The 15,003-nt window shown below is 35.5% G+C and overlaps 1 protein-coding gene across 4 annotated transcripts; it reads right to left on the reverse strand.

Annotated features, from left to right (window-relative positions):
* Positions 1-5,081: 5,081 nt before the first annotated feature.
* Positions 5,082-14,554, reverse strand: LOC141717992 (putative serine/threonine-protein kinase SIS8). 4 transcript variants are annotated; one of them, XM_074520313.1, is made up of 12 exons: positions 14,417-14,554; positions 13,366-14,042; positions 12,754-13,284; positions 12,604-12,644; positions 11,590-11,658; positions 10,558-10,658; positions 9,358-9,436; positions 9,152-9,250; positions 8,988-9,056; positions 6,308-6,357; positions 6,044-6,220; positions 5,082-5,536 (listed from the first exon to the last, which is right to left on the reverse strand). In XM_074520313.1, exons 2-12 carry the CDS (start codon positions 14,021-14,023, stop codon positions 5,416-5,418), a joined length of 1,995 nt encoding a protein of 664 aa, XP_074376414.1. In that variant the 5' UTR covers positions 14,024-14,042; positions 14,417-14,554; the 3' UTR covers positions 5,082-5,415. The 4 variants fall into 4 exon arrangements, 2 of the variants coding, with proteins under 2 accessions (XP_074376414.1, XP_074376415.1); XR_012573888.1 differs by lacking the exon at positions 5,082-5,536 and adding an exon at positions 8,507-8,593 and having other exon boundaries at positions 6,131-6,220; XR_012573887.1 differs by lacking the exon at positions 5,082-5,536 and adding an exon at positions 8,507-8,593 and having other exon boundaries at positions 6,131-6,220; positions 8,983-9,056.
* Between the last annotated feature and the right edge of the window lie 449 nt (positions 14,555-15,003).

Consider the following 15,003-nt stretch of genomic DNA (forward strand, 5'->3'; position numbering starts at 1 on the left):
AATTTAAAGAATACAAGGTTGAAGTAGAGAAGCAAATTGGCGGAGATGCAAGTATTAAGATCTTACGATCCGATCGTGGGGGTGAATACTTAAGCATCGAATTTAGAGAGTATTTGAAAGAGTGTGGTATTGTATCACAACTCACTCCGCCAGGAACACCTCAATGGAATGGAGTTTCAGAGAGGAGAAATCGCACCTTGTTGGACATGGTGCGATCGATGATGAGTCATGCAGATCTTCCAATTAGTTTCTGGGGTTACGCTCTAGAAACAGCGGCTTTCACACTTAACCGTGTTCCTACTAAGAAGGTTCAAAAGACTCCATATGAGATATGGAAGGAGAAACGGTCAGGCATGAACTTTATGAAAGTTTGGGGATGTAAGGCGTTTGTGAAACGTCAAGAATCTGACAAGCTTGGACCTAAATCCGAAGATTGCATTTTTGTAGGATACCCTAATGAAACAAAGGCGTATTATTTTTATAGTCCTTCTGAGCAGAAAGTGTTTATTGCTCGAGATGCTGTCTTCATGGAAAGAGATTTTGTTTCCAAAAGAAACAGTGGGAGAACTATAGATCTCGATGAAGAACGAGAACCACAAAATAGCATTGAACCTGAAGTGGAACAAGAGCAGAATAATGATAATGCTCAACAAACACAGGTTGTTCGTAGATCTGATAGATTTCGCTATGAGCCAGAGAGATATGGATTTCTCATGACTCAGTGTGGTGATTTGATGCTCATAGATGAAGATGAGCCTCTCACATACCAAGATGCTATGAACAGTCCAGACTCTAAGAGATGGCTTGAAGCCATGAAATCCGAGATAGATTCCATGTATGAAAACCAAGTATGGACTTTGGTTGATCCTCCTGAAGGGGTAAAACCCATAGGGTGCAAATGGGTTTTTAAGAAGAAAAAGGGCATGGATGGAAATGTTCAGACCTATAAAGCTAGGCTGGTTGCAAAAGGTTTCAAACAAATTCATGGTATTGACTATGATGAAACTTTCTCACCAGTGGCTATGGTCAAGTCTATAAGGATTTTACTTTCCATTGCAGCATTCCATGATTATGAAATCTGGCAAATGGATGTCAAAACAGCCTTCCTTAATGGAAGCCTTGAAGAGGATGTGTACATGACACAACCTGAGGGTTTTGTCGATCCAAGGAATGCTGGCAAGGTATGTAAATTGCGTCGATCCATTTATGGATTGAAGCAATCCTCTTGGAGATGGAATATCCGTTTTGATGAAATAGTCACAGAGTATGGCTTTGTTCAAAACGAAGATGAACCGTGTGTTTACAAGAAGGTTAGTGGGAGCTATGTGGCATTCATAGTACTATATGTTGATGATATACTACTAATGGGGAATGACATACCTTCTCTAAAGGCTGTTAAGACTTGGTTAGGGAGCAATTTCTCCATTAAAGACTTAGGAGAGGCATCCTACATTCTAGGAATGAGGATCTATAGAGAAAGATCTAGAAGGATGATCGGTCTAAGTCAGAGCACATACATTGATAAGGTTTTGCATCGTTTTGGAATGCAAAATGCAAAAAGGGGATATGTCCCCGTGTCTCAAGGGATAACGATCTCTAAGGACCAGTGTCCGAAATCATTGGATGAGAAGGACCATATGAATAAAGTTCCATATGCTTCAGCAATTGGATCTATCATGTATGCAATGGTATGTACTCGCCCAGATGTCTCGTATGCTTTGAGCATGACGAGCAGATACCAGTCTAATCCGGGTGATGGTCACTGGACGGCAGTTAAGAATATTCTTAAGTACCTGAAAAGAACTAAAGATTCATTCTTGGTGTATGGAGGAGAAGAGAAACTCGTTGTAAAAGGTTACACTGATGCAAGTTTCCAAACAGACAGAGATGATACTGTATCACAGTCTGGTTTTGTGTTTTGTCTAAACGGAGGTGCTGTAAGCTGGAAGAGTTCAAAGCAAGAAACAGTAGCTGATTCTACAATGGAGGCTGAGTACATTACAGCTTGTGAAGCAGCTAAGGAGGCCGTTTGGATTCGAAAGTTCATTTCTGATTTGGGAGTGGTTCCATCGATCGCAGATCCCATTGATCTATACTGCGATAATAATGGAGCCATTGCACAGGTTAAAGAACCTAGATCACACTCTCGGGCTAAACATATACTCAGGAGATTTCACCTTATTCGAGAGATTAATGAAAGGGGTGATATACACATATGTAAAGTGCACACAAATGATAACATTGCAGACCCACTGACCAAAGGCTTGTCGCAGCAGAAGCACGATGGTCACACTAGTTCCATGGGTATTAGATATATGGGTGATTGGCTCTAGTGCAAGTGGGAGATTGTTAGTGTAGGTGCCCTAGAGGCAATACATTATTCTTTTATAATCTTTATGTCAGTTGATCATTCAATAAATGTATTTATTATGACCTTAATTACTGCGATATTTTGTTAGCATAATAAATGTCCTTAGAATCATGATACAAATTGTATAGTTTAAGTACATGACTTGAACTTGAGATTATATAATATATCATATTCTTAAAGGTCCCTAGTCGAGTATTATTATATAGGACAATAATAATACATAGATAGACTAGTATGTTGTTTGACAAGATAACCACATCTCATTGGTTATAAGTATGAGGATACTAAAGTCAATACATAAGTACATGTGAGAGTACATGGTACTGGACAGACCCACAGTGAGATTCTTCATGTTTAATAAAGTCATAAGAAAGACTCACAGTGATAATGGTGTAACGATCCTTTGACTTGAAATCATTATATTTCTATACGAGGATTAATATATTTTGACTACATTAAAAGTTACTTTTGATCGGGTGATGATAAAAGTGGACATCGGGTATATCATGAGTCGTATGAGAAATATGAATGATAGATAAAGGATTTAACCCTCCTATAATTAGGAGAGATATTATTGGCCTCTTGATTGAGTGAGATTATAAAAGCATGGCCATGCTCAAATAATGATTTGTCTCGATAATCTACTCATGGATCAAGTAAACCCGGATTAAATGTTGAAGAGGATGACTAAATACATGCCTCGAGTTTAATCTATAATATGTATGGTTAAAGGGATTATATTACACGAAAAACATTAATCACGAAAGGTTTTATCTAATCACGATTTAATTATTGTTTAATTGGGTAACAATGATGTATTACTAGATACCGCTCATTGTTTATAATTTTATTAAAGAATAAAATTATTGTCAATTAAATAATAGCCTATAGGGTCGCACAAATAGAGCACTTAATGGAATAGTTAATTTAAATTATGGATTTAAATTAATTGATGATTATTTGAATTTTATTATAATTAAGTAAGACTTAATTGAGATAATATAAATTCGAATTAAAAGGAATGTTTTTGCCCATAATAATTAAGTATGACTTAGTTATTAATTAAATAATAGAAATTCATTTTTATTATTTAATCCAATACCTACTAGGGTTGGGCTTTGCTGTTATGGGCCTTTTTAATCAGCCATTATAAATACATAATGATAGGTTAAAGGGGCTTGTACGTTTTTGAGAAAACCCTAGCAGCAAAGAGAGGCAATTCAGATCGTCAAGAAGGAGGCTAGTACATCCATTCCGTAGTCAAGTTCGTGAGACGTTCTTTAAGGTGCTCGTGTGGATACCATAGAGGTGTTTTTACGAGAGGTAGACACAAAGCGTGATAGTTAGGATCTCCGTTGAGTTCGTGAAAGTTAAGCTCTTGAAAGGTATGATTCGTTATCTCCATAATCTGCCCATAATTATACATGGATCCTGTTTTTGGGTTTCGAAATTTTTTTTGTTTTATTTACGTTTATTCGCTGCGTTTTATGCCTTCGAAACCCAACAATTTCAACATGTAATATTATAGTAATCTTATGGCCCAAACGAAGTTTGGTGACCATAACATATTAGAAAATGTTTTTACGGCCCAATGAAAATTGGTGACTGTAATATATGATTCTACGGCCCAATGAAAATTGGTGACTGTAATATATGATTCTACGGCCCAATGAAAATTGGTGACTTTAATAAAAATAGCCAAAAAATTAAGGAATTCTAGACAAAGACAAAAGACAGCTGGCATCAAAAGGAGTGGACGAAATAAAAAGAGAAAGCATGAAGAAAAAGAAGACAGAAAAGAAAAAGAAGACAAAAGAAAAAGTGGCAAACGTTGAAAAAGAAGACAGAAGAAAAGAAAAAGGAAGGGATGAAAAAATGGCGAAAGTTGAAAAGAAGACAGAAGAAAAAGTGGCAAAAGTTGAAAAAGAAGACAGAAGAAAAGAAAAAGAAGACAGAAGACAAAAGAAGACAGAAGAAAAGAAAAGGAAGACAAAAGAAAAAGAAGACAAAAGAAAAAATGGCAAACGTTGAAAAAGAAGACAGAAGAAAAGAAAAAGGAAGGGATGAAAGGAAAGAAAAGGAATATTATGTCGGGAAAGCATATTATGTAAGAGAAATCTCTCCCTCTATAAAAGAGGAGAATTGTAACAAAAAAGATCATCAGTGTTTTTATCAGTTTAAAAAATCCATCACTCGCTTAGTTATTTTCTCTCTGAAGTTTTCTTATACAAATTTCTTTTCTTTATACATTAATGGCAAGCTAAAAACCTCACTTATGTGATCTATAACAAGATAACATACAGTTTATATATATATTTAAGCTGAATTTCATATAGATCAAGTACCTAATAAACATGTACTATTATAATAATTATAAAGATGAAGAAGCAAGAAACGGTAGATAGTCCGTTGAGACGCCTGAAGTTGCAGAGCCCAAGATGACGGGCAAGTCGAAATAGGGCATAGCATTCACCAGGGACTCCGGTGAGCTGCTCTTGATTCATCATCTTTATAATTATTTAAATGATTTTGCTTATTTGGTATGTGATTAATATGATAGGATACTTAAATATATAGAAATAACCGTTATGTGTAAATTATTATGGATTGTAGAGAAATTATAAAATCATGTTTTATGATTTATATATCTGTGTGTCTTCCCTCTTTAGGGTTATCAGATATAGAAAAAGATCCTCAATCAATCCGGAGGAATACTAACAACATTGCAAGTATGGTTCATAATTCATCTGAAGCAATTTGATACAATTTTCGGATCAAAATATAACATCAAACTTTGACTAAACCTGAGAAAGCTTTACAAGACAGCAACACTATATCCCTTGAGACTAAAGTGGGCCTAAAGAATGGCGTAAAGAATCACAAATTGAATCAAACATCAAAAGTATGCCTTCAAGTAACAGTCTTTCTTACATTTGTTCCTCGCAATATGATGCTTGCCGTTATTACAAGGCATTCCAATGGGGTCGTGCTCTAGCTTATATTCCTCATTGACCCATCCGACTTCCATTTCCTCCTAAAAGTTATTAAGGCTGACCCTGTTCTTGCGCACTGCTTGCAGCTAGAGGGGGCCTAGGAACTTGTGAACTAATGATCGGCTTTAAAGCGGCCATGATTTCAGTGAACGAAGGTCGTAATCTTGGATCGCTACAACATAAATTTTATACAGTATAAGCCCCAGGTATAATCACGCATTGTAAATTGCAAGATGGTTAAACTTTCAAGTCTGTATTTTGAAAAAAGAATTTCAAGCCTGGTAGGCAAAATTGCAAGCCTGTAGATTGGCCAAGGCACAATGTTTATAAGGCACTAAAATCTTAGTTGACGCCTTCAAAGTATGCATAACCGTGTACATATAAGATTGGTCAGACAAAACATTGCCAGTATCCAATTCACACTTTTCTTTTTCATAATTCAAAAGTAGTCCTGGAAACCCATTTACAAAGTTTGCAAGCGGGAAAAGTCTAAAGTGTTTTTAAATATTAACCTTATCCTTAAAGAGAAGTGGTGTACTAAACGTATAGCTACACTTTAAAAGTAGCATTCAAAGTGCTTTTTTTTTTAAATTGATCAGTCTGCTATGCAATTAGTAGTGCTAATTAAATCACTAAAGCAACTTGCAAGAAGGAAACAAGGAGGTCAACATATACTAACGTTTGCCAGCACTTGCTGATGATATCAGCAATAATGGGATCAATGTCTTCTGGAATGTCAAGCCTGTGATGCTGATATCCAACTGCCCCTACAACTTGCATCGGGTTCAATCCCCCCCACGGTTGTCGCATAGTACAAAGCTCCCACAGTATTACTCCATAACTAAAAACATCAGACCTGTCATGACATAGTTGGAATGTAAACAACATAATCTTTTTTCAATTACGTAGAAGAAATGGGGTGAAGAAGCAGAGCGACACATACTTCTCATCTGATGGTTCATTTCTGAGCACCTCCGGAGCCATCCACTCTGCCTGCAGAAATGTCATATGATTACAAGGTAACAGGAATAAGAATCAACTGCAACAAGTAGGGTTGAGCATGTAGTTTTGATGGAGTCAGATACGAGGCAATCAAGTCAATCATATTGAGTTAGATACACAAGCAAACACAAGATTAAGTAGGCCCATCTCAATTTATCTAAACAAGCACTCGTAGGCAAAATACATATAAACTGTACAACAGAGATAGCATGTCAATATCATACCACCATCATGGTCATTGTTAACTGATACCAGTACACTTTTCCATCTCCCCAATCTCAATAGCATATTGCCTTAAATCTATGCTATTGACTTATCAAATGATAAACAAATAATACAATATATATAAACAAAGAAAGAAAAGAGGAATAATACGAACACTAACAAATGAAACAAATTGCAAAAAAAAACATTAACCATACCACGCCTCCCTCTTCAACCCTTACTCCCAAAATGGCCATTAGCCCAGTGAAAAGCATACTTTACAATTTTATACATAAGAATAAAATATTATATGCAAGATAACGTCATAAAACCCTGCTCCAAAGGTATGGATGTACAATGGGGACATTACATACAGACACACTATAAAACCCTACTCCACATGTATGAATGAACATGGTAGGATCCAGAGATAGGAATCTCCTTTTCTAAGAGCCTAAGACAGAATAAATGGTACTAGTACATGTTAGTCGTGTACGGGTTCAAATTTGTGCGATCTTTCCATAAGTTGAATCATCCCACTAAATATCATACTGAAGTGAATTGTCAACACGCGAGGCACTGGAGAGCTGGCTTGATGGAGAAATTTATACATGTTCGCGCGCATGCACTATAATTTTTCCACAACATACAAAAACATATAAAATCTAAACTACATACATTATATATATACAACAGAACTTGATTGCCTATGGTTCTTACTTCTTAATGTATTCTTCATTCGAGACATCTAAGTATATAGCATTCCAGGTCAAAAAAGGTGGTGGTAGAAGGAAAAAACCGAAATAACCACAACATCATGAAACAGATCCATTGTGGGTACAATTGAAGCTTAACCAGTATTTACTCAATAAATAAACAAGTAGGTGCAATAAGCATAACCTTACATACAACAGAAAACAGTCATGCAAAAAAGTTATATAGCAATTGATACTCTAAGACCTTTAACTTGAAACCTCGTACCATTATCAACAGTAGATACGAGTTATAAGAACTACAGATCTAGATAAATATGACAAACACAACAGGTTTAATATATATTTAACGCACGCCTAAACTGGACGTGTTCTTTAAAAAATAATCACATATTTTTCTTTTTTCACTTCTAAACAAGTATTAGATTAAAGTGTTTAACTATATATTCATCAATTTGTAGCTTTATTTCCATGATGCCTACTTCATACGTCATTGGTACAAGTGAAACCAGGTTCTCTCATAGATGGCAAAAAATATGAGCATTAAAACTAAAGCTTCTATCACATATTCATAAAACTCGAAAATCTATACTACAGAGAGAGCGCACCAAATCCATTTTTGGTTATGCTTTCCCCAACTTTTACCCTAATTATTAGTTTTCAAAAACCACTATGGTGATAAGTCATCCCAATAATCCTTATCACTTTTAATATCTTCCACCTAATTCTCCCACATTATTCATCCATTTTCTACCCAGTATGGTAAAAAAAATCTGCACCAAGTTTTCTACTTTTCTTGACATTGATTTGGACTCAAATGTAACAAGGACATTTGTATTGCAAAAAAGATGGAACCAAAAAATAATGGGCATAGCAAAGGAGGAAACAAAATGTTATCACTTTTAACAGTTCTGTGGTGCCATCTTTAACACCATGCTACTTAACGTTTCTTTTTCAGCTTCAGTATCCATTCATTTTCTACTTAAAAAATCATCAGAAAAGTACATCATAAAAACATGCATAATCATATGATGTCATATCAACTATATGAATTCCTATATCACTTTTTATTATGTGATACATACTAATGAAGTATTTTCAAATGCAGAAGTTGCAAAGGAAGCATAAATAGGTTACGGGATATGAGATTTAACTAAATTTTCCTGCAAGAGCATACAAATTTGTAGATTTAATATCTGTAGACTATGGATCACAGCAACCACCTTGATATCGAGAATTTGGCAACCAAAACATCTCCCAATTCCACGATACTAGGACCAACAGCACTGTGCTATCTTCTACAGAAATGGCTGATAATAAAATGATGCAACAAATATTAGCTGACTCTCAGTACTGTAGCAATACTCTTCCATTTAGGGAAGGTAGCAAACAACTGAAAAACAATTGTAAGGTAGCCAGAGTAAATGGACCACAGAGGAAGCTAAGATTATTTAAAATGCAGAAAAAAACCTCGACTCTGTAAAAGAATGATATGGATAGTTTTATCCATGAGAGTATGCAAGCTACTCTATAGCAAATATATGTAGCACCAACAAGGCAAATACCAAACAGCATATCATATAGAAAAAAGCAAATATGAATTATAGATAATATATTACGTAATAATATTCAAGTAAGAAAATGCTAGCATGGACAGAAGCAGTGTAAAAAATGCTATATAACAAATAGCCAAATACACCTCACCGTCCCAGCAGTAGACCTTGAGGAAAGAAATGTGTTATACTTCATTCTTGATAGCCCAAAATCACAAACCTAGTGATAAGTAGAAGATTCTATTAAAAAAAATCAATTTTAAGTGTGCTTGTAAAAGTCAATCAATATTTTTGAATATTATAATAGAAAGCCACCTTCACAACCCAGTTCTTATCTACAAGGAGATTTGGGGATTTCAAATCACGATGAACTACTACTGGTGTACAGTTGTGCAAATAATTCATTCCCCTAGCCTGAAAATTTAATTAGGGGGCACAGATAGCCATTTAATTCACAAGTAAATCCAAAACAGCAAAACCTTATTATGTTGGTATTTAGAAAAGAGATATTGAGAGCATACTGCATCAAGAGCCATCCTCATACGCCTCCGCACATCTAATTGGTTGTTGGACTTGTGAATTAGCCTATACAAACTACCTCTGCACAACCAAATATAAATCAAGCTTGTTTTATGATAAACTTGTGCAACAAATAAAAACAACTTCACCAAAAGACAACTAAACACAAAAGCAGAGGAACCCAATCATATTATTGATCATGAACTAATTGTATATTGGTTTACCTATACAAAAGATTTAGGGGCAGTTATTTTTACAACTAAAATATTCTTTGTTAACAAGTTAATGGAACAAAAGATCTTTAATACAGATTTGCAACTTGAAGTTGGACAAACATCAAGCAAAGTATAAGGAGATAGAGGGGTTCTGCTTTGAGCTTCAATAAAAGAAAAATGAGGTTTGATTATAGAAACAAAGTTGTGTTTGAAGGGTAAAAGAAGTGTTTCTTTAATTGAAATAATTCCAACCAGATAATATATGGAATGAATATAAGGCATGAGAACATAGCTTCCCAATAGCATTTCCCTTTAATTTCGCATTCTCACCAATAGATAACTAAAAGTTGATTAAAAACAGTATTAACTATATTTGTCCATATGAAATAATGAAATTAAGACACTTCTATTACTACAAATAAATAATTAAATCTTAGATATAAAAGCGCCAGGTAAATAGTTAACATAAATGCACCAAAAATTAAGGACATTAGGGCCAATAAAAACGATTAAAAAATATTGACAAAGAACTAATAGTAGTGCTAGGAACCCAAAATTGGGTACAAAAAGTAGTTCCAAAATGATGTGGCATGGGTGATGGTTCACTTTGGGCTATTTAATTGGTGAGATTGATGTGAATGCTAGGGGATCCATCTTATTAATTGTATGATGACCAATCAGAAAATGCCATGTGGAATTTTGGAACCGTTTTGGGTACCTAGCATTTCTCAAGAACTAATGATCATAACATCATAATAATAGACAATTGAAGAAGTAATTGATGAATACACTCAATGGAGAGACACCAAACTGGTTTTTGACTTTAAATCATGATGTTATTAAACAGAACATAATTAGATGGAAAAAGAGAACTTCTAGGTTCTTTACAGGCTAATCCATCAGAAGTTGGTAAGCATAAACTTACCAATCAAGGTTATTTTTAATAATACAATGTAATTATGTGATACCATACATTTACAGACATACCTAGGCAGAAATTCAGTCACTATTGAAAGATTTGGAGCATGAGTAACTGCACCCATGAAGAGAACAACATTGGGATGTCTAGCTCTTTTCATGATCAGGACCTTGCAAGCCAAAGAAGATACATAAATTTCCATTTTCTAATCTTCAATGTCAAATCAACTAAATATAGTACCGCAGCATGGTTATAGAGAACAGGGTATTCAAGAACGGGTATAGGGAGGGTCAGAGTGGTCCCGGTTCAAACCCCTCCCACCTTAAAGTCTTTGAATTCATTTGTATTTTTTGTCTGTTGGTTGCCTGATGGTTATGGTTCCTTATTCAACCTCACAAATATTACGTAAATTAAAATTAAGCATGGTCCATGCTACACCAATTTCAGTGTAACAAGGTTTTTACCTCATTCCATAATGAAACTAGTATTTTTATAATTTATAAATGACCAATCTGCACAATTATTACACCTACTGCCAGGTTCTCCAAATTATGCAGCAGTATTATGCAAACATCAAATTTCTTTCAGTTGTTGGAAACTCATATATACAGAACATCTAGACCATATCATACGATAGATAATGGGAATATCTATAAATAAATTACGAAGTATATAGCAATCAAATGATAGAAATGACTTGATATTCCTCTTCTTTCCATTTTTCTTATTGAATCTAAACAACTTGATATTTATGTACACCATCTCTAATATCTTTGTTTAGTAGCTTGAAAGATTGTTTCTGGCTTTCAATATCGTTTGGTTATATAATCGCTTATATCTTTGTTTAGTAGCTTGAAAATTGTTTCTGGCTCTCAATATCGTTTGGTTATATAATCGCAATAAATGCAAAGAATTAAGATTTGTGTTTCTTTAGCATTTTTCGAGTGCAAATCACAGCAGAGCACCAAAAGAAGACTACAGCCAAGAGGGAGCACATACATTGAAAAGAACAGCAGTCAGTACAAGGAATTCTGGATTAACCCTAGGTTAGCATATCTACCCTATAAATCCACTTACGATGTCTAGAGTAAATATTCTACCTCACTCTTGAATTCTTTGAGGGATTCACTGGTAATAACTTGGTCCAGGAACCTCTTCACAGCAACTTCCTGAAAATCAAAAGCATTTGTAAATTGTAAGGTCCTTGTTCAACAGAGACAGAAAATACAGTAGTAACATAAACGACAACAAAATACAACCAACAGTGACAAAAAAAGAGTTATCAATTATTTTATTAATTTAAAATTAGACAAGTTTGCAATAAGTCGTATCCTAATATAAAGAAATAAGCTCTAAAGATTCCAACTACACAAAGGACAGGGAATTTATTAAGTAACGTAAACAACCATAGAGAATGCCATTAAGACAGGAAATTTGTAATCATCTTTTATCCTGATTTCTGCAAAACCTTTTAGAGTCTTTTACAAGTTTGAGCTGCAAATACCTTGAAGATGGATTTATATATACTCTGCACATCAAGAAATACACTACTAACGTAAGTTGCCTATGGGCTATGTGTATTGTATGACAAATCAAAAAATAAGTAATCAGCCCATCATCCTCAGACCAAGGTTTGAGTAGATAGTAGTAAAAGGAAATGCGATACGATAAGTGGTGAAAATGAGTACACTACTACCATAATATTTAACCAATAGATTAATTTGTTCATATCAGCATTGATTATAGTTCAACCAATGTCACTAAAAAAATTAATAATGTTTCTATTACACAAAATACAAATAAAAATGACTGACTAATAATCAGTAGTCAAAATAGTGGCCAGTAAACGAAATACATAATAATGAACTGAAGAAATAAAATTTGCTTTTAACTTCCTGGTGGCTTCTTCCAAATTTAAATTTCATAATACTGAAAGTTGTCCAGAATTGTTGACCGCAGAATTTAAAAAAAAAAACAGGAACACAACATTATCAGAAGTGGGTCAATGATACACATTATTAGAATTAGAGATCTAAGGAATAAGAATAGAAATAGGAAATCAAGTACTAGACTAATATAATGACTTCAGCAGAAAACAAGACAAATGAACTTACTGTTCCATGCCAATCACCGTGATAGACCTCCCCATATGATCCTAAACCCAGAAAATAAAGAAACGTACATGAAGTAAAAACACTGCACTGGATAAGATGTTAACATCATGGATTTTAAGAACACTAACAAATGTAAGTGCAGGTTAGTACCAAGTCCTATACGCTCGCCCAACGTGATATCCTCCCAGGGAATCTCACAATCTGATACTTCATCAAGTGACGCAGCAGTTCTTATGCTTTCTTGTCTTGTAGATCTCTCTGATGTGTTTTCAGCATCAGGATTTCCTTGTAGAGCATCTGCTAATTGATGACCACGACCTTGTGGCTCGTAAACAGTGTCATCCACGTGTGCCTCCGGGTCTTCAACTCTTCGTTCGTGGCCCAATGGTATGGAAGCAAGGACACCTGGAAAATGTGAATCTAAATTCTCATACTGCTTGCTAAGAGCTGCAGTTGTTGCCACTAAAACTGCAGCTTTAGCAGTGGCAGCAGCAGCAACAGGAAGTTCAAGATTAGAATCAGAACATTTCCTCGACACAGCCACTACTATTGAAGACGCAACAACAGCTGCTGCCGCTGCTGCTGATGCAACCGGAATGTTCCTCTCGAAATTCAACGGGGCTTCATCGGACTGAGATGAAACCAACAGTCCCAGAACTTCTCTGGCATTTGGCCGGTAATCTGAAATTTTATACTAGTATACTTCAGAATGCACATTATGGTAAGGCGGAGAAGCCAAAAGGTGAGTTTGATTAATATTACCTTGAGGTCCTTGACCTTCCGTTTTCTGGCTGTCTTCACCATCTCTACTACTTTCATTATATTCTAATGGGAACATATGCTCAACTGTTGCTATATTTGATTCCTCTTGATGTATTTCAGTAAACAAATTTGGAGGAGCAACAACACCGCTTTCAAGTAACACAGCATGAAGCTTCTGCGCCAACTGAGGGTTCTCTTTGGCAGTATCAATCATGTACTGTGAGACATCCTTCACCTTCATCTTGCGTGCAGCTGGGGAGCTAACACCTTCAGTCCAAGAAGGAGATCTTACAAGCATGTGTACTTTGTTGGGCTTGTTAGAAAATTCAGCAGTATCCTTCTTTACTTCGACAGGACTTGTAGCAGATGCCTTGTTGTCCTCTTCTTCAGCTTTACCAAATGGAAACATATCTCGAAATGACACAAGTTCACTTCCTTCTCTGGACTTTCTTCCTGCAGCACCGATAGTACTAGACCTAGACCCATCTTTCAGAGTTCGCTGCTCTGACACTCCTTGATGTAATGTATTAACCCCGCTACTCGAGGAATCAATAAGGGTGGGATTTACATCCAGAAGGCCAGTTGGAAAGAGAGAGTTCTCATACTCTATATGTGATCCCGCAATGTCTGATGGAATAAGTGTCCCAGGGTCCGCCATTAAGTCAACAATGTATTCCCTGTACATCAGTTATTGATTTAGGAAATAAGCAAAATACATCCAATATAGGTTATGCAGCAATTTAGTTCACGTTCAGTCAAATCCACTGTCCCGCTTCAGATACAATTCCTTAGTCAGTGTATCCACTTTGCTACTAACTGACCCAACTCATTTCATGTCACATAAATCCTCAAAGTAATACCACTTCAGACATCCAACAACTGGACATCAGTTATCCCATAGAAGATTTGACTTTTTTTAATAAAAAAAGAAGCTTTGACTAGATCATCAAAAGTATGAATTTTAATGACTACAGAGCAGAACAATATACTGTTTATTGTCCACAGTGAGGAAATAATTTCAACTTACAATACATGAATAATCTTATATTACCTTAAATAACAGTGCACGATGACGAGGTAATCCAACTGTGACTGAACCAAGAGGCAAGACCAAACTCCCAAAACTTTCCCTCAAATTAAAACTAAGACTTCTCCATGCCATAAAGATGCTATCAGGATCCACCACAGGCCCCCCCATGTGATCAGAGACCAATGCAGCAAGTTCCTTTACCAAACCACAGCCTGCTAAATTTGGAAAATCTGACCTGGCGGCTATTTCCGAGGCTTTCTGTCTCAGGTGCTTTAAATCAGAGTCTGTAACCGTATTAACAAGAATTGCTTCCCAGGTGATATTATCTGTTGTTAATTTGCTCTGAAGATTAACAAGGGAAGGCATCTCTGATGAAGTGGACTCCATTGAGATACCATATAGATCATAAAAACCATCAGTAACCGCATCATCATAGCTAAGTGCATTGTAATTCTGCGAAACATAAATAAGATCGGTTTTCTTATTTGTACTATTGCTCCATTTTTCGCAACATAGTAGAGCATAACCCGCAAAATAAGTACAAACTCTAATGTCATATTTTTCATGCATTTCAATGCACAATAGGATAGTATTTTGCCTTTAACGAC

This window comes from Apium graveolens, chromosome 4 (assembly GCF_009905375.1).
Source record: "Apium graveolens cultivar Ventura chromosome 4, ASM990537v1, whole genome shotgun sequence".
NCBI lineage: Eukaryota > Viridiplantae > Streptophyta > Magnoliopsida > Apiales > Apiaceae > Apium > Apium graveolens.

Coding starts and splice junctions, on each gene's coding strand:
- LOC141717992 (XM_074520313.1), bottom strand. CDS start 14,023: ATGGCGGACCCTGGGACACTTATTCCATCAGACATTGCGGGATCACAT. Junction 11,659..12,603: donor ACGGTGATTGGCATGGAACA/GTAAGTTCATTT, acceptor TTTGATTTTCAG/GAAGTTGCTGTGAAGAGGTT. Junction 9,057..9,151: donor ATAAGAACTGGGTTGTGAAG/GTGGCTTTCTAT, acceptor ACTTATCACTAG/GTTTGTGATTTTGGGCTATC.